General features: G+C 40.0%; 1 protein-coding gene across 1 annotated transcript in view; it reads right to left on the bottom strand.

Moving 5' to 3' along the window:
* dnajc1 (DnaJ (Hsp40) homolog, subfamily C, member 1) overlaps positions 1-22,469 on the bottom strand; it is a 229,339-nt gene that overhangs the window by 73,559 nt on the left and 133,311 nt on the right. Inside the window, exons 7-8 of the mRNA XM_080211116.1 lie at positions 10,195-10,285; positions 8,306-8,475 (exon numbers count right to left, since the gene is read on the bottom strand). Of these exons, the coding sequence (XP_080067242.1) occupies positions 8,306-8,475; positions 10,195-10,285 (261 nt within the window). The remainder of the gene's footprint in view (positions 1-8,305; positions 8,476-10,194; positions 10,286-22,469) is intronic.

A 22,469-nucleotide genomic window follows, 5' to 3' on the forward strand; every position in this document is an offset into this window, starting at 1 on the left:
AGCACTCAGCATATCCAGTGAGAAAGATTACATGGGAAAGACATACAAGCCATGGCTAACTAATGAAGTTAAAGACAGCATCAAATCAAAACAAAAAGCATAAAACTCCTAAAGATTAGTGGCAGGTTGAAAGATTAGACAGAATATAAAAACAACAAAGAATGGGTAAAAAATGAAAAGAGATTGGTCCTCTAGAGTGAGAGTCTGGATGATTTAGGATCTTACAAGAATTGGCTGTTGAGATAGTGGATACATTAGTTTTTATTTTCCAACATTTCTTAGATTCTGGAAAGGTCCCATTAGATTAGAAATATGTGTGTGTTTGCCTGCATAGACAGCCCAGACAGCCTATCAACTATTGTAGGGAAATGCTGGAATCCATTGAGCTGGAAAGAGCAAGGCACTTGGAAAATCACAACGCAATCAGAGCTAACATGATTTCCTTTCACAACACCATGTTTAACTAATTTATTAAGAGTTCTTCAAGGAAGTAACAAGCAACATGGATAAAGGGAAACTTGTGTACTTAGATTTCCAGAAGGCATTTGACAAGGTTGCTACTCAAAATAAGAGCTCATGATGTGGGAGCAACATCTTGGCATGAATTGAGGATTGATTAGCTAACAAGACAGTAGTCATAAGATGGGTAATTTTTAGGTTGGTAAAACTTGCTGAGTTCAGTATGACAGAGATCTGTATTGAGGCCTCAACTATTTACAATCTATATTAATGACTTGGATGATGAGGTCGAAATTTGCAGATTGCAAGGTAATAAGAACATAAGAAATAGGAGCAGGAGTAGGCCATCTAGCCCCTCGAGCCTGCCCCGCCATTCAATAAGAACACTGCAAAAGGATATAGATAGGATAGGTGTGTGAACAAATTATTTAGCAGATGGAATATAATGTGGGAACAATTAAACCTGTCCACTTTGGCAGAAAGAATTAAAAAGCAGTATGTTATTTAAATAGGGACAGAGTGCAGAATTCTGAGGTACAGAGGAATATGGGTGTCCTGGCACATGAATCACCAAAAGTTTGAATGCAAGTGCAGTAAGTAATTAGGAAGGTAAATAGAATGTTGTCATTTACTGCAAAGGAAATTGAATATAAATGCAGGGAAGTTTTGCTACAGTTATATAGAGTTATTACCACATTTAGAGTTCTGTGTTCAGCTTTAGTCTCCTTATTTAAAAAGGACATAAGATTAAAACAGTTCAGAGAATGTTCATTCTGGAATGAGAAGGTTGTTCTATGAGGAAAGGTTGGGTCTATTTCCATTGGAGGTTAGAAGAATGAGAGGCAATCTTATCAAAACATACAAGATCCTGAGGGGACCTGACAAGGTGAATGTTGAAATGATGTTTCCCCTTGTGGAAGAGACTAGAATTAGAGGAGACAGTTAAAAATGAGGAGATTTCCCATTTAAAATTGAGATAAGAGGAATTTTCTTCTCTCAGAGAGTCCCGAGTTTGTGAACCTCTCTTCCCCAGACAGCATCGGAAGCAGGATCATTGAATATTTTTAAGACTGAATGAGATAGATTCTTGATTGACAAGGCAGACGAAGAGAATAGCCAGTAGACAGGAAAGTAGAGTTGAAGCCACAATCAGATCAGCCATGATCTTATTGAATGGCAAACCAGCTTTGAGCAGCCACATGGCCTACTACTGCTCATTATTCATATGTCCCTCCCTGTAACACTCTAATCATCATTACTCATCAATACCCTGCACTATTATTTTGTCCTTTCTCTTTAATTTTCCAATCTCCCCAATATTTAGGTTAAATTCCCCTCTACCTCTCAACACCAGACCAGCCATATAAATACTATGGTTTCAGAAGTAGATCAGAGGTTGGAGATTCTGCAGTAGTAATTCATCTTGTCGCCCAAATGCCTGTTCGTTACTTACAAGGTTGAAGCCAAGAAGGTAATGGAATGCTCCTTACTTGAATGAGTACATGCACAGAACATTTATCCAGCCAGGGTAAAATAATCCCTTTAATTAGCACCCTATCTGCCATCTTAAACATTAACTCCCTTCATCAATGGCACATAGCAGAGTATACAAGTTATAATGCAGCAACTTGCAAAGATCCTTCAATAACACCTTAATCATAAAGTTTTACAGCACGAAAAAAGAGGCCCTTCGACCCATCTGCGCTGGCTATCAAGTATTGATTTGTTCTTCCTCAAGTCCCCTCTACATCTCCTGCTCCTTAATTTAAATCTATGCCCCCTGGTTATTGACTCCTCTACTAAGGGGAAAAGATTCTTCCTATCAACCCTTTGTCCCTCATAATTTTGTACACTTCAATCATGTTCCCCCCACAGCTTTCTCTGCTCAAGGAAAACAACCATGATGTGGAGATGCCGGCGTTGGACTGGGGTAAACACAGTAAGAAGTCTGACAACACCAGGTTTAAGAAGGGAGAAACCCCGAAGGCTTGTGAGTTTACTATCAAATAAGTCGGTTGGACTTGAACCTGGTGTTGTCAGACTTCTTACAAGGAAAACAACCCCAGCCTAGCCAGTCTCTCTTCATAGCTGAAACGCTCTAGCCCAGGCAACATCCTAGAAATCTCCTCCACAAAGTGATGTGCAATCACATCCTTCCTACAGCGTACTGACCAGAACACACTCCGTACTCTAGCTGTGCCCTAACGAGGATTTTATGCAACTCCATCATGACCTCCCTGCTCTTATATTCTATGCCTCGACTAATAAAGGCAAGTATTCCATATACCTTTTTAATCACTTTATCTACCTTTGTTGCTGCCTTCAGGGATCTGTGGACGTGCACCTCAAGGTCCCTCTGTACTTCCTAGCATCCTACTATTTATTGCATACGTCCTTACCTTCCAAACCTTCAATCTGTCTTCTGGGGGCATTACAACCTGCAAGTTCCATCCAAGTCACCAACCACCCTGACTCTGAAATATGGTTGCTGTTCTTGGTCACTTGGTTGAAATCCTATACCTCTCAAACAGCATGACAAGATGACAATAATCCAAAATGTTAGCTCACTACCACCTAATCAATAACCTGATGAATTTGGACAAGCTCAGTGAGTGGGCAAATGCAGTAATAATGTGGATAAATATGAGGTTATCCATTTTGGTAGCAAAAGCAGGAAGTTAGATTATTATCTAAATGGTTACAAATTAAGAGAGGGGAATCTGCACCAAGATCTGGGTGTCCTCATACACAAGTCACTGAAGGTAAGCATGCAAGTGCAGCAGGCAGTAAAGAAGGCAGATGGTATGTTGGCCTTCACAGCGAGAGGATTCAAGTACAGGAGCATGGATGCCTTGCTGCAATTACACAGGACCTTGGTGAGGCCATACCTGGAATAGTGTGGGCAGTTTTGGTCTCCTTATCTGAGAAAGGATGTTCTGAAGAATATACTGAGGGAGTACACAGGTTTACCAGACTGTTCCCTGGGATGGCACAACTGACGCATGAGGAGAAATGGAGTCAGTTAGTATTATGTTCCCCAGAGTTTAGAAGGGGGGGCGTGGGAGAGATCTCATTGAAACCTATAAAATTCTAACATGATTAAACAGGGTAGATGCACGGGTCGTGGTCTAAGGATAGGAGGGTAAATCTTTTAGGATGAGATGAGAAATTTCTTCACCCAGAGAGTGGTGAGCCTGTGGAATTTGCTACCCCAGAAAACAGTTGAGATGAAAATGCTGAATGTTTTCAAGGAAGAGTTAGATGTAGTTAAGAGAGAAAATGCTGGAAAATCTCAGCGGGTCCTGCAGCATCTGTTCGGAGAGGAAAGAACTGATGTTTCGAGTCCAGATGCCCTTTGTGAGAAAGGATCATCTGGATTCGAAACATCAGCTCTTTCCTCTCCTATAGCCTGACCTGCTGAGATTTTCCAGCACTTTGCCTGTTGGTTTCAAATTCCAGCATCTGCAGCAATTTGCTTTTATTTAGTTAGATATAGCTCTTGGGGCAAAGGGGTCAAAGGATATGGGAGGGATGGGGGGAGCAGGATTAGGCTACTGAGTTGGATGAGATGGAGATCAGCCACGATCATAATGAATGGTGCAGCAGGTTCAAAGAACCGAATGGCCTACTTCACCCTACTTTCTATGTTTCTACCACAGGCAATTAGGGATGGGCAAAAATCGATGCTCAAATCCCATGAATGACTAAAATAAATTGTTGAACCTATGGTATTCAAGGTTTTCCCTGAGTGAAGATTTTATTTGCCTCATGCCTGGGCTGCTGTAGATTAAATGATAGAGACTAATTTCCATGATTAGCCAACAACACTGTGCTCACTGTATCATGTGACTACCGGCATGGTTACTTAGGCTAAAATAACTTGCTGGACAAAAAAAATGTGTTCCTACACAATCACTATGCATGGAAGATCATATTGATTCCAAGTCACTAGTAATTCAAGAAATAGATTAGTATGTTGTTTTGCCTTGCATATTTTCCACACCACATTCTGCCACATTCTTGCTCATTCACCCAAACCATATAGTTCCAGAATTCTCCAACCTCACCTGTGGTTAGGTTTCTTCAGTCCCGCTTCTGCGTATGGAGATTAGGCTGACCACTGAATTCTCCTTTCTCACTGCAGCAGCGAGACATACAAGACCAGAGAATTTCAGCTTATATTTACCTGCATTCTATCTATATCCACCTCACTTATTTTCCTCCTTGCTTACTTTTCTATTTAACTGCATTTCTGTAAAATTGGGTTAATTTCAACCCAGCTTAGAAGGTCCCCACTAATCTCGCTTTAGGTTAAACCTTTTGATTTGACTACTCATGCAGTTATTTAGCAGGATTGTCACGGGGCACGTCAGATCCTCTGATCTAAAGGTCATTAGTCTGAAGGGATCCCAAAGTTACTAAGCAGGTAGTTACCTCCTGAGAAGGATCAAATGTCATCTGCCCTCAATTTACACAGAATGCAGTATTGGTTCTTCCTATTGCTGTTCATGACTACTGTACACTGCCAGCACTGACACAAAAAAAATACTTTGTGTGGATTTGATTCCATGCCTTTTGAATTTATGGCATCAAGGAAAATAAAGTTTGTCATAGGATTGATTAAGTTGTCAAATCCCCAGCAAGATCAATGGCAACACTTTTTCCACACCAATGCTGTCTCTTGCTCAAAAATGTCATGCTTCTTGTGGCTGGATTTCTTAGGGTTAGTACAAATGCCTATCTTATTCTGAATAATAGAAAAACTGAAGGTTGATTTTGTGAAACAAACTTAGCATACTGCTGTAACAAGCATTTTATATCACTCATCATTGTGAATGAAACATCAAAGATCCACAGTGCAACATACTTTTCATAGATGTTTGTACTTAACTGCTAAACCATGGAGGCAACTAATTTGTTTTGATGCTGATAATGTTTTAAAGGGGTCAATGCCAAAAGGCACGGAGTATAGACAGCCAGGGTGCACTTGCTGTTCTTTCACTTTTGTGTTTTACCTCCTCATAGGCTAATGGTTTTGTTTGTTTTTCCTCATTTTATTTATTCTCTATATGGCCATCAAGGGAGATCAGATTGGCAGCTGGTATTACTAGATACATTTATTACTTGCAGCTGTTTCTAGTTTTTCAGAAAGTTCTTTTTCTTTTAAGCATTTGTCTTGTAAGAGAGAGTGTGTTATTTCTTGCAGGTTCATCACCCAGTGCCAAACAGCTTTGGCCTCTGAGAAACCTAAAAATAGAAACTTAAAAAGAATGGAAACCCCAAACAAGTCAGATTAATTCTCAAAATGTTTAATACTCCTATCTGATCTACCCAAAAGAATAGAGATTTGATCTGAACTTTTGGCAATGACATGTTTGACATCAGGCATGCAGATGCTGGGCTTTATACTATGCAGCAGCAAGATGCCATGTACAGCACCCATTTATCTGCATCATGATAACATTTTCATGTGCATGCTTAGTAAGTGATTTCCTCAGAAGCCATTATGCTAGGCTATTAACCAGTGTTGTGTGAATAACGTACAATGGAGAAAAGCACTTCATGTGAATTTAAATGAAACTAGAAATTCATTAACACTGAAATTAAATCTTATTCGGTAGTAAAAAAATTCAGGGTTAAAATAGTATAGTAAAAGCTTCCTTCAATATGAGGACGACTAAGTAATATATTTGTAAGTTTAAAAATGCATATTTCAGTTTTCTAAAAGGAGGAAACCGAAAACAATTGTAATATTTTTGCATGTCCCTTAATGATTTACATGCAGAATCATTAGACAATAAAGTTTACATATCAAATAGCAATTATTACTTGAGTAACAATTAAGATTTAATGTAAACCATATACTTAGAGAATAACTCAAAATCATGTGATTTCTACATAATCTATTATTCTTTACAAGTGCTCCTGGCATATAATACAACACTCCTATTTTTTTAAATTAGAATCTGTACATAAAATGTCAAACTTAAGTACACATACTTTATCGAAAAGTCACATTCACAAAACACGCAAGTCCTGAGATGGTTCAGTTTAAAACAATACATTTCAAAATGCTTCAAACAAAACTCTTCAAAGTGTCCAAATTGGTCAAAAGGGATTCAATACCACTGTGGCATTAAAGCAGCAGTTTCTAAGTGGTGCTTTCAAAGTACAAAATGTTTAATTCTTTATCTCCCCTCCCTTACCGTATCCCTTATGATGTTCATAGTTTTCTTTACACTTCCATCATTTACAGTTTTTAAATTCTGTCAATCATGTGCCTAAGCAATGTAATGCACACTAATATTTGCTACTCCCAGGATTAATGCATTTTATGTAAATTGGGTCCAAGTTTAATCCCAAATATTTACCAACATTTTGCAAAGCATCTTTAATGCTCTCTGGAGATTTCAGATGTATGGCACAAATGAGAATCTGATTTTTTTTTACTGTGCATGATGATTTACTGTGACACAAATTCTGCGTTCTTCAAATCCAGAAGTGTTGCCTTGAGGACATGAAAAAGATTTGTGCTGAGTTACTTAATACAAATCCTACTGCAAAACGAAATAAAAAGCTTTCGCTGGTAGGGATGTGGTGCTCAAGTTCATTTACTTATTTACGCTTTTATCATATCAAGACACACTAACAAAAGCAACTAGTACTTTTTCTTCCAGTTCCTTTAAACCTCGAATAAACCATTTGGAAGAAGTACAGCTACATATTTACACTACCCGTTTGGTCTCACCAAGATCACAAATAGTGGCAAGTGATAACTAAATCCATGTAAAACTGCAAGCATAAATTTCTTCAAAATTTAACTCATGTTGCTAATTTTAGCAAATTACAGTATGGTAAACTAGTATTTATCTGACTAGCCAATGAATACAGCAGCTAAGTAGCAAATTCTAAATGCCAAACAGATACCAAATTAACAAAGATTTGAAATCTTTCATTAAAAAACATATACAAATCCACTAAGCAATGTAAATTCACCAGAATAACAAAATCCAATTACAATACATCAGTGAAATGGTTAACCTGCATCCATGTATCAAGAAACTCTGGAGTTTGTTTCAGGTTTGAAGGGACAATTCATACATTCATACCAGCATTAACGATCTCAGAATTTCATGACACTTGTCGTTAGGTTAAAATGTTCAACAGTATCACCAGGTGCAACGACTAATTCAGAATTAATTTTGAGGGGAAATGAAATTTTCTATTCCCTACCTCTTCTGAATTTATATCTTTTAAGATCTAAATCCCAGAACAGCAAATCCATACCTCAGTCAGCAATTGGGTTCAACTTTTGGGTTTGCACAGGGATTCAATCTTAATATTAGCGACATTTGTACACTTATCTTTAGCAAAATTAAAAATGGTGCGTGAATATATCATTCAAATGACAAAACACTAAACTACCATGTTACAAATAAATAACTTTAATCTGTAAGAACACACTTAAGATTACTTGTTGATTCATTTTTGTGCAATTTATTTTAATTAAATTTCAGCAAATTACATGTATATTGCTTTTATGCAACCTACATATAAACACTGGTTGCAAAATCTTAAGTATGAAAAATTCTGTTCATACAAGAACTAAAATGGCATGATAAATGAGGGGTGAAAAAATCATAACATTGCAGGGGAGGGAGTTGATGGGGCTGCAGCATTTTTATTGCCGTTAACAATGAGATTGCACTACATTTCCTCAACATACATCACTTTAAAAACAAGACACTTATCTAAAGCACATCCCATGTTTGCTATGCCTTGGTATATAATAAAGTAGCCTCATTAAATGTATTTCATTTTTAATACATTTGTTTGTGTCACTTACCTTTCTTGGCCCTCTTGACCTGTCTTCTAGCCAGTCAGCCACCTGCTCCTCAATCTCCTCGATAGTGGAAGCTTCTTCATGTAATGGCACATAAGCAATACTTCCAGAGGTAGGGGCTGTGTACACTGGAAACTCAGATTTTGGCTTCTTTACTTTAGGCCTTTTTTCTTCTGCAAGGTACAAAATGTCTTTTCAGCTTAAACGATTGGAAGATCAATACAAAAGCTTTTTGCATTTTTTAAACTGACAAATCTATTAACACCTGCAATACATATCTAAATGGGGGTGAAATAATACTATTAGGTAATTATGTTACCTTCAGTGATTCATAAATGTAAATTAGAAATAAAAGACAACATCAATTATTTCAAATGCTATAATGATATTGGGCAAGCTGTGAATTGCTGTAAAGGAAAGCGGCTTTTCTTGTTTTTAAATTTGCTCACAACAAAGAAATGGAAAACTGCCAACAAATCTCAGAAAGGTGCAGACATAACATCATAGCTCACTATGTCTGTGCAAAGATGCACCCAGTAGGGTAATATTTAGCTTCAGCAGATTATCTATTCACACCTCTTGTCTTCTGCTGCAACACATTGCTTTAATGAGACCCCATGTTGCATTCTCTCAATTTGCAAATTGCATCGAATTCCCCACTACCGTACCACTTCTGTCCCTAGAGGACACTGCACAATCTCCGTTGTAAAGCAGATAGACATGCAGGCAGATTAGCAATTAGGTCATGAAAAACAGCCAGAATAAAACAGCTCCATGCCAATCTGCATGATTTGCATTTACCCTCTCAAAAAGATGTTAATGTTATCATTAACTGTGCTTCCAAACTATGATTTACCATATTAAGAACACAACCAACTGCTATGAGATACACAGCAATATCCTTCTGTGTAGTTTAGGACAACCATGGATATACTAGCAAATTTATTTTGCCACAATATAGCTTTTGTTTGGGGCAATCAGCATTAAAGCAATCATACTTCTTTATTCGTGAGACACAATGGCTTAGCAGTTTACTGTGGAGGTGCTAGTAGTCCAAACAGTTCATGAAATTCTCCTGTTCAGATGAACACATTTAGAAGGCTGATCCCATTAATCACAATGCTGTACAGTACATTTATCGCGATTCAACACAGGAACTGACGTATACTAAAGTTATTTTAGAAACAAAGCCATCTGATAAGTACACTTATTTCAGATAAACAGTTGCCAACTCTATTTCTTCTTACAATAGCATTCACAAAGTGATGCTGCTAGAAATAAAACAACTTAACACCTAGGTTAACCAGGAAAATAGAAATACTCAAGTCCCATTTTACAGACTCAGACAAGCATTTTAACATTCTCTTATATACACAGGATAAAAGTATACTGATTCCAGTGTGCTCAAACCTTCAAGGCTAGGATTTCCAAACATATTAATGAGAAGACATGATTCTTGAAACACAATACCAAATCATTCAAAAGGCTGTGGTATTTCCCACAATTTTAACGTCTTAAATTGTTTCAGTCTGAATACTGAAGAAAGGGGTGTTGAAAATGCTAAGTAGTCTTTGTTTGATTCAGCAAACCATATAAAGTTAGAGACAATTTCATACCAGTATAAAGCTGAGCCTGCTAATAACATATAGCTTTACACAGTAAGCTTGTGTCTCTCAGACATTGTAATGAGACTAGTGAAGTATTTTGCTAGTGATTCTTGATGACAATGAGTAATAGATGAATGTCATCACTCAGCCTATGGACTATGGTAAAATATGATTCCATTGAGAAGAAAGGTGAAGTATTTTATGATAGCTGTTCATTATCTGTTAACTAGTCTCACTCCAGTGACAAAAACAGCACACCATTTACACAGCACAGATGTTTCTTACTCTGCACAGCTTCAAGCTGGGTCTGAGTCTCTGCTTCTTCTTTTTCCTTCACTTTCATTTCTTTCCACTCCTGATAGAAATCCTTAACATCCTGCAACAAAACATGCACATAGTCAGAAAGATGGGAATACGTTCAAAAAGCTATTTAAATCAATGCACAATTATGAACGTTAATATTTTTAAGAATATAAATTTTCCCAACATATTCAGTATTTACATGCATAAAAATAAAATGAATGGCAGTCTATGGCAGCTAATTAGAACCACAAATTTTGTAATAAGTTAATTATTAATAAATACTAATGCTCTTGGCAGGTTTTTGTTTTGAGAACAAAATGTATACCCTTCAACTCCATTAAAAAAAAATCTAGTATATACATAATACCCGCATTTTTTTTTCCAAATGAAATGTTACATTACAAATTGAGGAATAGTTTTCAAATTTATTACTGTGAATAAAAATTAGCATAAAGGAAATAGATAACGGAAAAGTCAATTTAAGAGATATAATTTAGTGAATCAAGCAAAAACAGTGGAGTTGTGAAACTGCACATGTGCAGTGCTCCAATGGTGACCATCCCATTGCAAAATTAGCTCTTGATTTCCAACTATGCTGTTTCCGCAAACAGCAGACACTGGGCAATTACTGTAACTGGGGAATAAAAATTAGAAAGCTGTTCTCTCTGTGCTGATTGATCAACAGTAGGTAAGAGGTGGATTTGCACAACCTCTTATACATAGGAACATAGGAATTAGGAGCAGAAATAGGCAAATTCAGCCCATCGAGCCAGCTCCACTATTCAATCAGATCATGGCTAATCTCTCCCTGATCTCAAATCCACCCTCCCACCTGTTCCCTATATCCCTATTTCTAATTTTAAAAAAGAGAAAGATGTCTATCTCCTTCTTGAAACCATTCAACAATTCAAAGGCCACTGCACCAAAGGCTTGAAGTTCCACAGATTCACACCACCCTCTGCGAGACTTAGCTCCTCCTCATCTCAGTTTTGACTCTACTGCCTCTCAACCTATACCTGTGATTTCTTGTTCTAGATCGCCCACAACAGGAAACATTTGGTCTACAATAAAAGCAAATTTAAAATTCAGTGGCAAATAGATTATTAATAAGGTTCAGAACAGCCAGCCATAAACAGCACAAGTACCAACATGAACAAAAACAAATGAGGTTACTAAAGCTCTTCCAAAGATATTACTAACAACTTGGCTAACAGCATCTTCTTTTCCAAGTTGCACGCAAGATGAAAAATATGCATCACTGTTTGGCAATTGAAAGATAAAGAATTTCATAGGCATGTCATTGCAGTAGGTGTTGTTTCATACATAAGAGCATATATAATTTGACCAAAACGTATTTAACTGGTATGCCTAACCTAATTCAGTGATTGAGCTGAGCCAGATTCAACACCGCACTCATGTGGAACTCAATCTGACTCTTATCTTGAAGAAATACTAGCACTTCAACTGAAAGATCTGCTGTTAAGAGGGCAGAGTTACGATGATTTTATGTGGAACATGTTCCAACCAACACAACCTGCTGATGTTACAACAGCTGATTTTTCTTGTCAGGCCAATGCCTCTGTTAAAGCAGATTGATCATGCAACGCCTGAAAGGGATTTTGGATCTCTGGTTCTGCCATAAAAAAAACATGTGCACAGCCACACACAAAAAAAAGAACTGCATACTGAAGAAAACAGGCATGCACAAGTAAAATTTTAAAGCAAATATTGATGAGTAGTCAGGTAGTGTCTTGACTAATGCCTGAGTAGAGTCAACTATTACTACTTCTGAAATGAAATTACAAATAACTCAGTAAAAAGCAAAATGGGTGTAAACTTGAAGAATCAGTGATATCTAGACCACAGGGCAGGAAAAAGACACATTGAGAAGGAAATTAGGGCAAGTGGTCAAGAAGTTAATTTTCATAATCTGCTTCCGAAGACCTGTTACAATGCTAGAGGAGGTTCAATCACCTCACAAGAATAGTCATGGCCAGCAAATACTTCTTGAAATACCATGAACAAAGCCCAGTTCATCAGTCAAACTAGCCTCCCACCCACTGACGTTGTCTACACTTCCCCCTGCCTCGGAAAAGCAGCCAGCATAATTAAGGACCCCATGCACCCCAGACATACTCTCTTCCACCTTCTTCTGACTGACTCAGGAATAGCTTCTTCTCTGCTGCCATCAGACTTTTGAATGGACCTACCATGCATTAAGTTGATCTTTCTCTACACTCTAGTTTTGACTGTACAAAACTACATTCTGCACTCTTTTGTTTCCTTCTCTATGTGCAGTATGCTTTGTCTGTATAGCGCAAGAAACAAAACTTTTCACTGTAAACTAATACACATGACAATAATAAATCAAATCAAATCTCCTACCCAATTCACTACTAACTTCTCACACTGGTCAATGAACTATAATCTCATCACTCAAATATCCATTCAGATATGCTATCTCACCCACCTCTCACTGCTTCCACATACCTCCAGCAATGGCAGACATCACTCAAATACATTTCACTGGTGTTCTCCCCTCTTTCTTGCAGGACAAGGTTCACAGGAAGCACAGAAACTTTGAAAATAGGATCAGGAGTGGGTCGATCTGCTTCTCATCTCTTCTCTGCTATTCAATATGATCGTGGCTGATCCTCTATCTCAAAGCCATACTCCTGCTCTCTCCCCATGCCCCTGGATGCCTTCAGCGTCCAGAGGTTTATTTCCTTCTTAAATATATTTAGTGACTTGGCCTCCACAGCCTTCTGTGGTAGAAAATTCCACAGATTTGCCATCCTCGATGCAGAAATTTCTCCTCGTCTCAGTCTTAAATGCCCTATCCCATACCTGAGCGTAACCTCTTGTTCGAGATCCACTCGCAGCCAGGGGAAACATCTAGTCTGTCCAGCCCTGTCAGAATTTTATACATTTCAATGAGATCCCCTCTCATTCTTCGAAACTCTAGTGAATACAGGCCTAGCCAACCCAGCCTCTCCTATATGACAAATCCTATCATCCCAGGAATTGGTTTGAGGAACCTTCACTGTACTCCCTCTGTGGCAAGTATATCCTCTCTTAAGAAAACCAAAATTGCACACAATAAGGCCCTGTACAATTGCAGTAAGACATCCTTGCTCCTGTACTCAAGTCCTCTTCCAATGAAGACCAACATTCCATTTGTCTTTCTAACTGCTTGCTACAACTGCATGCTTGCTTTCAATGACAAGGGTACAAGGAAACCCAGGTCCCTTTGTACATTAACGTTTCCAAATCTATCACCGTTTAAATAATACCCTGCCATTTTGTCTTTCCTGCTGAAGTGAATAATTTCACAAATATTCATGTTATCTGCATTTGCCAAGTATTTGCCCACTCACTTAGCTTGTCTAAATCACCTTAAAGCCTCTTTAAATCTTCCTCACCACTCACATTCCCACCTTGTTTTGCATTGTCGACAAACGTAGTGAGCAATATATAAACAGTGGAAACAGGCATACCTGCACCTCCCAAGCTCTCTGGAAGTCATGGTGCTCTGCATCATGGGATGAGTGGTTACTATGGCTGTACCCCCTCATATATTTCAACTGACAGTATGTTCCTGCATCACAGCCTTTCTCAAATCCCACCTCAGCCTCAACCTTAGCATTAAGTCAAGCGACAGCTGGTGAGACAGTAGACAGAGCGGTAGACAGAGGGGAACCGGTGGATGTGGTGCTTTTAGATTTCCAAAAGGCGTTTGATAAGGTGCCTCATAAAAGGTTGCTACAGAAGGTTAGGGTGCACGGAGTTGGGGGTAAGGTGTTAGCGTGGATAGAGGATTGGCTGTCTAATAGGAAGCAGAGAGTTGGTATCAATGGGTGCTATTCTGATTGGCGGTTGGTGACTAGTGAAGTGCCGCAGGCATCGGTGCTGGGGCCACAGCTATTTACCATTTATACAGACAATCTGGAGGAGGGGGCTGAGTGTAGGGTGACGAAATTTGCTGATGACACGAAGATGAGTCGAAAAGCAAATTGCGTGGAGGGTGTGGAAAGTCTGCAGAGGGATCTGAATAGGCTAAGCGAGTGGGCGAGGACCTGGCAGACTGAGTATAATGTTGGCAAGTGTGAGGTTATCCACTTTGTTAGAAATAATAGTAGGAGGGATTATTATTTAAAAGGCAAAAAGCTGCAGCATGCTACGGTGCAGAGGGACCTGGGGGTCCTTGTGCACGAGTCGCAAAAACCCAGTCAGCAGGTGATCAAGGAGGCGAATAGGGTGTTGGCCTTTATAGTGAGGGGGATAGAATATAAAAGTAGGGAGGTCTTGCTGCAACTGTACAGGGCACTGGTGAGGCCGCAGCTGGAGTACTGTGTGCAGTTTTGGTCGCCGCACTTGAGGAAGGATATATTGGCCTTGGAGGGAGTGCAGAGGAGGTTCACTAGGCTGATACCACAGATGAGGGGGTTGGACTATGAAGAGAGACTAAATGGACTGGGTCTGTACTCATTGGCATTTACAAGGATGAGAGGAGATCTTATCGAGACGTATAAGATAATGAAGGGGATGGATAGTGTAGAGGTAGAGAGATTCTTCCCGCTTAGAAAGGATAGCAGAACTAGAGGGCACAGCCTCAAAATGAGGGGGGGTGGGGGGGGCAGTTTAGATCGGAGTTGAGGAGGAACTTCTTCACTCAAAGGGTGGTGAATCTCTGGAATTCTCTGCCCGTTGAAGTGGTGGAGGCTACCTCGCTAAATATATTTAAGTCACGGGTAGGCAGGTTTTTGACAGACAAGGGAATTAAGGGTTATGAGGAAAGAGCGGGAAAGTGGAACTGATCCACTTCAGAACTCTTCAGACTTGGGAACTCTCGCTTTCCACCACACCTTCCCTTCCCTCCTCTTTTGTATCTCTTTTTTCAGATAAGAAACCTATACTTACTTTCCGAGGTCAGGAACACTGACAATCTTTGGGTCTCCTGTGCATTCACCAGCAGGAAACTGGGCGCATGAGTAGTTTGGTTATTTTAAACTCTTCGAATTAAGGGCCAGCCCTGCGCATTAGGAAAAAAAGTGCAAAACTGCAGGTCACATGACCTCATACAGAGGACCATTATCTAGTAACTGCTCCAGGGAGCAGGACATAGGAGGACAGAGAAGGGAACCAAACTAGCAGGGATCTCTAAAAGGAGTCCCAGGTAAGGGACAAAGCCTAGGGATAGCAATAGGAAGGACCTGTTAAGAGAAAGAGGAAGAAACAGGCTCCATAATAAAGCAAGAGCTCATCTTAAGCAAAGTAGGTACAGTAAGAAACCCCGAAGATTAAGAAAGCAGCCAAAGTTTGGTAGCTCCATACTAAAGGCTGTTGTGACAAAGGTAACCCCTTTGAAGCAGCTGTGTTTTGCTTGGCACAGCTGAAGGTCACAATTGTTCTTGGAAGATGAAGTTTTAGTATACTTGGAGATCCAAGGAAAAGGAAGCTTGGAAGGCGAGATTGAAACTTTGCAAGGTAGGTAGTCATTGAAGCCATCCAAGTGGGATCAACCTTTGGAATGCACTCCAAGGCAGAGATTGGAAACCTTCACGAGAAAGACAAAATTTCAGTGAGATTCAGCAGCTCAGAACGTGACAAATCTCAGGGTGGACTGGTGAGAAATTCATGGAATCTGTCTTGATCCCATGTGTGACGTTACTGTACCTTTAAGAATATCTTTCTTTTAAATCATGTTCTTTGCAGTTGTAACCAAACCTTTTCAGTTCTTTGTTTCTCATTGTTGCCAGACTGTCTGCTCGAAGTCCTTTTATGCTACTTCAATGGCTTAAATGAGGTTTGTTTATTTTTACTCAGGGATCTTTTATGCCCTTGCATTGTAATGGGTCAAAATCTGGTGGTTTCTCTCTAGGAAAATATCTCAGGATTCAGTTTCAGTTTAGAAGGGAGTGGACACCAAGCTGGGAAGTGTTTCTCTCTCTCTCCCTGGTATTATAGAATCTGCTGTTAGCTGGAAGTAAGGTTCCTGGTCTTCCTGGAGTAGAAAGTCTGCTGTTGGTGGTTGGCTTGACTAGAGTCCCTGGTGTTTTGGGAAGCTGTTTTGACTCTAAATTTGTCTGTGTATGCCTCAAGAGAACTGCAGCAATTAGTCCACAGGACTAAATTCCAATATCACATGAGCAGTAGACATTGCTGTGTTAAACCTGTGGCAAAGATTTTATTCATGGGATTTGTTTCATTAGAACATTGTTTAGCTGTTAACGTTTACACAATATCATGACCTTTTTTTTCTTGTTTTTGTAATTGGCAACGGTTGTTGCTAATTTTCTTTCTAAACATGTTAACTGTATTCTTAAATAAACTTTGTCTGATGAAAGCTCCCTAGTGGGTCATTTGAATCATACCTGAAGTGAAATATCTCATGCCCACCCTAGCCAAATTCAAAGTGCAAAACTTAGGATGCACGCAGACTTCATAAAACACTTTGGCATTTCGGACCTGAATCATCACACATGTAGTGGGGTGGATGTTGTAAATTGTATGGTAAAGTTTATTTCCATTTATTCAAAACATGTAAAATTATGTGGCTTTATTTCACTAGTAAGTGTCCTGAATTTCAAACTTCATCTATTTTAAACATAATTAATCTCTAACTAGATCTCCCCCCATGACCCAGGATCTGGCTAAGGATCAGAACATGGCCAATCAATGCAGCTTCATTCACCACGAAGAGCTAGAGTTACACCAGGCCTCTCTGAACAAGTACCATCGCTTGCTCTGACAAATGCTGCCACCATCTTAGATAATGCCAATGCAAAAACTTGAGGGTAGTTTAGAATGGAGATCTATAGATGGTGAGTCACTGAGTATGAGTGGGCTGCAACCAGATCAAGAAAAAAATTTGTGCGCCAGTTCACAGGCAAGGTTGCAGGCAGGTTTGCTACAAACGGCTTGGGTGTGAGCTCCAAAGGGGTGACGAATAGGAGAACCTTGATGAGCTTGTACATTGCGATGGTTGATGCATGGGCCAGCTTGCTAGCCAGATCTGTTGCTACTGTCAAGCAGCAAGATGGAGTCTGGCTCTAACTTGTCAGCCATGCTGCAGCTACTGGGATGCTATTGCTAGATGAAGCAATGACACCTACAAGACAGACACATAAAAAATGCATGGTGGTGAGTAGTTCAGTTTTTTATATTACTGGAAAGGTTTGTAAGATCTTACAGTCTGTGTTTTGTGCTGGTGACATTTATATCAAAAATTGTGTCCAAGAGGGCATTTTAATGACATGTAGCAGATGTACTGCAAGATTGGAAATTGTGGGGCACCTATGATGCTGGAATGACACCTCAAGGGAAGCCAAGTCCAAGTAACCACTCTTGGATAGGCTTCCTAATGCCTAGTGCATTCTCTAATGTTAACAAGATTGTGGAAGATGCCACAAACTTTGAAGCGAGCATCAATGACCACTGGAAGGCTTCCCCAGACTGGTCCAGGCAGTGGAATCTTGCTTCAGGACACCAAATATTTGCACGATGACATCTCAGAGGGACGTCATTAACCAGGTATACAGCAGGTATCCCTCTCCTCAGCAGCATCCTGCCACTGGTGCTTTGCAGTGGGACAAGATGGCAAAATGACTGCGTCAATGCTTTGGAGATGCAATTGCCTTGTGGTATTATCGCTGGACTATTGATCCAGAAACTCAGCTAATGCTCTGGGGACCCGAGTTCGAATCCTGCCACATCAAATGATGGAATTTGAATTCAATAAAAAATATCTGGAATTAAGAATCGACTGATGACCACGAAACCATTGTCGATTGTTGGAAAAACCCATCTGGTTCACTAATGTCCTTTAGGGTAAAAAATCTGTCATCCTTACCTGATCTGGCCTACATGCGACTCCAGAGCCACAGCAATGTGGCTGACTCTCAACTTCCCTCTGAAATGGCCTAGCAAACCACTCAGTACAACAGCAACGAGGAATGGGCAACAAATGCCAGCCAGCCTGCTATTCCCATGTCCCATGAATGAATAAAAAATTATTGGCCACTCCCAGGATAGAAGGGGGCATTCACTGACAAAGTTTTCTGGCATGGTTGCATACCAATGTAATATAAAATAGGAGCTCATGCAGTTATAAAACACCTCCCCCGTCAACATGTAGGGTCCACAGCCATGCATAATCAACTGTATCTGCAGCACTGGAAATACTGCTAGCCTGGCAAGGTCACGTATGTGCTTGCTCCTCCTACTACTACTCTGGTCAATGAGAACATGAAAAATTCTCTCCTATATTCTGACCTCCGCCACCTTCACACAGTGATGATCGGTGCACTATAAGCTGTTGCTAATATTGTTTGCTGGGTGGATTTGTTGACAAAATTTTAAGGTGATGATGACCTTGATACCCACTGGCAGTGCCCTCCTCAGCCAGCTGCAAGACTGCAGGTTGGGTTTTAGAAGATGGCACAGTTTTTGCCATCCGCTCCTTGATGAAACACAGGCACTTTACACACTGCTCCTGGCCAGGATGGAGCTAGAAGTGCTCCCTAAAGACCCCAGGTGATGGGGCCCTCTTCTTTGTCTCTCTGTACACTGCTTCCCTTCTCTCTTACAAATGGATCTGACATCACAATCTACCCAATCTGCATGCTTTCAACACATGCACAGCATGCCCACCATTCAGTCAGGGCAACTTGTGTAGGCTATGTCAGAAGCAACCAGAAGCATCCTGCTGGATATTCTTTGTGGTTTCACGTTAACATGGTCCCAGCACTAGCGGCTATGAATCCCTCCTGCACAGCCCACACACTTCATTTTCTATTTTGGTGGGGTTGGTTTATACAAAGAGGTCTTTTACCATAAATCACAAAACAGTTAATTAAGCCTGCGTATATACTTATATATCTCAAAGTTATCTTTCAGTTTTATTTTTTCAAGTTTAGAGATGGGACAATGCATTTTTATAGCTAATGCCAAGAACAAGCAGCTCTCTCTGTTCTATATTCAACATCTTGAATTTCTTAAAATTCAGTTGATTGTATCAACAGAGTATAAATACATGCTGGCCTTCATAGCGAGGGGGATTGAATATAAAAGTAGGGAGGTCTTGCTGCAGCTGTATAGGGCATTGGTGAGGCCGTAGCTGGAGTACTGTGTGCAGTTTTGGGCGCCGCACCTGCGCAAAGATGTTTTGGTCTTGGAGAGAGTGCAGAGGAGGTTTACTAGGCTGATACCGGAGTTGAGGGGGTTGAGCTATGAGGAGAGGCTGAATAAACTGGGCTTGTACTCGTTAGAGTTTAGAAGAATGAGGGGAGATCTCATTGAGACGTATAAGATGATGAATGGGATGGATAGGATAGAGGTGGAGAGACTCTTCCCGCTCAAAAAAGACAGTAGGACTAGGGGGCACAGCCTCAAGATAAAGGGGGGGCAGTTTAGAACGGAGTTGAGGAGGAACTTCTTCACTCAAAGGGTGGTGAATCTCTGGAATTCTCTGCCCGTTGAAGTGGTGGAGGCTGCCTCGCTAAATATTTTTAAGACGCGGGTTGATGGGTTTTTGATAAGAGAGGGGATTAAGGGTTATGGGGAGAGGGCGGGAAGGTGGAACTGAGCCACGACAGATCAGCCATGATCTTATTGAATGGCGGGGCAGGCTCGAAGGGCTAGATGGCCTACTCCTGCTCCTATTTCTTATGTTCTTCTGTTCTTAGCCAGTGGTATATTAAAATTGCCGCCATCAGACATAGCCAAACACTCTACCCAAACCAAAGGAGTCACTGGATAGAAATCAGGAGCAGGATTTCTGATTAATCTATCACCACTCCCCACTCCCTCCCTTGTTCCCATCTCACCCATTTGGAAATCAATTCCAACCACAGAAGATGCCTCACTGTAAATCTATCTTACTGAATAGAAAGACGAGGAAGTGAACCTGAGAACTCTCCCTCAAAAGGCAAGAATATCTAAGTGAAAACTGTTGCTTTTATATGGATAGAAGTAATGTTTGCAACAATATAATCATCCATCTACTTTAACTTCCAATATTAAAACTTGGCAAATGCTTGAGTGAGGGAGGGATTGTACTTAAAATATATATATGCTGAAATTTACTTTTGTAAAAACTGCTCTTATATAAATAAGCACAGTTTGGTGACAGATGTGAAAATGTGCACTGTGCATGCGGGATAATTGGTATAATTACTGTATATTAGCAAAAGAATTACTTCAATTTGGATAGATTTTAATAACTATAGAACCAAAATGTGTAATTGTTAGATACAAATAAAAACATCTGGAATAGAAATGCATAGAGCACAATTACTGAGTAGCAGGCATTATATTGTGTGGAATATAATAATTTTAATAGAAATGTTTCTTCAAAAGATGAATGTAATCGGTGCTTGGGCTGTACCTGTATTTGATTTTTTAGGGATTTAGCAGAAAGGATTCACTTTTTCCCTTTTATTATGTAATCTCTTAATTAGGTGTTTAAATTCCATTTATGATAATGTACGTCTCAGAACTTTCAAAAGATGCCAGCGTTCAATGTCTGAATATTGCAAAAATGTATTGCAAAATTGCTTCATAAAGCAGACTAAGTATTGCTAAAATAAACACTGAATTGAGTATAAAATAGACTTCTGTTAACAGTGAATTATGGTTAAATTTGTTTCCACTTTTTAAATGTTCAGGAATGTGAATATTCTTTGAAGCATCATGCATTGTTGCAAATAATTTTTCTTGTTTGAATAAAAAGTGCTGTTATGAATTAGGTAGCTCACTTTAATTCCAAACATTGTTTATAATTTATTACATCCTATTAGACTGAGTAAAACAAGTCCCAAGAAAGAGCTGGATAATCTGAACTTTGTTTTGTTTGCAGTTTTAAGTGCAAGGTTTACGTGCACAAAGCAGCTAGATGTGTTTATAACTTCTATATGCAATTCGCACTAAGAAGTAGAAGGGCAAGACAACATTAGAAACTCAAAGAGAAGGTCTGAATACAAACTTATTTCACAGTTTCTTGTTGCTTAAATGTCCCAATTAGAAACAGTGGTGCTAGCCCCGTGGCAATAAGGCACTGCGGGGCTCATTAACAAGGGATGAATGGGACTTCCTCCCTCTCAGTGGGGGTAAATCCATCAGTCCCAGCAGTGCAAGAAAGGTGGCAAGTGCCAGGACTGCAGCTGAGATAGAAGCCCAAAGCCTAGGATCCACAGAGCAGTTAAGTCCATGTCCCCCAGCAACATGACGGCAAGTTTAGGGGTGAATGGGAAGGTGGTGGAATGGGTACCTACCCCATTTTATACACCCTCCTGCCGGAAACATGTTCACCGGGAATACATGAATTCAGTCCCTGATGTAACGCGATCCTGGATTTGCTGCAAACGTTTGCAAAGATCATCCTCCAACCACCACTACCACCTTCCTTTCTGCCAGAAATGACTCCAACCGACAGAGAAACCAGGTTTCTCCCTGATTCCCATTGATTCCATTTTTGCAAGGGCTCCTTGCTGCCATACTCAGCCAAACGCTACCTCGATGTGAAAGGCAGTCACTTACTTCTTCTGGAGTTCAGTTCTTTTGTCCATGTTTGAACTAAGGCTGTTACAAGATCAGGAGCTGAGTAACCTTGGCAGAACCCAAACAGAGTGTCTGTGATCTGGTTATTGCTGAGTCAGCGTTGTTTGATAGCGTGTTGATGGCTGGGTTGGATTTGTCCTGTTTCGTGTGTACAGGACATATCTGGGTAATTTTCCAAATTGGCAAGTAGATGACAGTGTTGTAGCTGTACTGGAACAGCTTAACTCGGAACATGGCAAGTTCTAAAACACAAGTCCTCAGTACTTTTACTGGAACATTGTCAGGGCCCATACCCTTCATCCGTTTCTTGATATCATGTGAAGTAAGTTGAATTGGCTAAAGACTGACATCTGTCATGCTGGGCATCTCTGAAAGAGGCCAAGATGGTTCATCCACTCAGAGCTTCAGGCTAAAGATCTTATCTTTTATCTTTTGCACTGATGAGGTCAGCTCCTCCATCATTGAGGGTGGGGATACTCATGGAATCTCCTCTTCCACTGAGTTGTTTTAATTGTCCACCACCACTCATGGCTGGTTGTAGCACGACTACAGAGTTTAGATTTTATCTCTTGATTGTGAAATTGCTTAGCTCTGTCTATTATTTGCTGCTTATGCTGCTTAGTAAGCAAGTAGTCCAGTGTTGTAGCTTCATCAGGTTGACGCCTCATTTTAAGGTTTGCTTGGTGTTGTTCCTAGCA

The sequence above is a fragment of the Carcharhinus amblyrhynchos genome, chromosome 2 (genome assembly GCF_965287045.1).
Source record: "Carcharhinus amblyrhynchos chromosome 2, sCarAmb.v2.hapA, whole genome shotgun sequence".
Classification (NCBI taxonomy): Eukaryota; Metazoa; Chordata; class Chondrichthyes; order Carcharhiniformes; family Carcharhinidae; genus Carcharhinus; species Carcharhinus amblyrhynchos.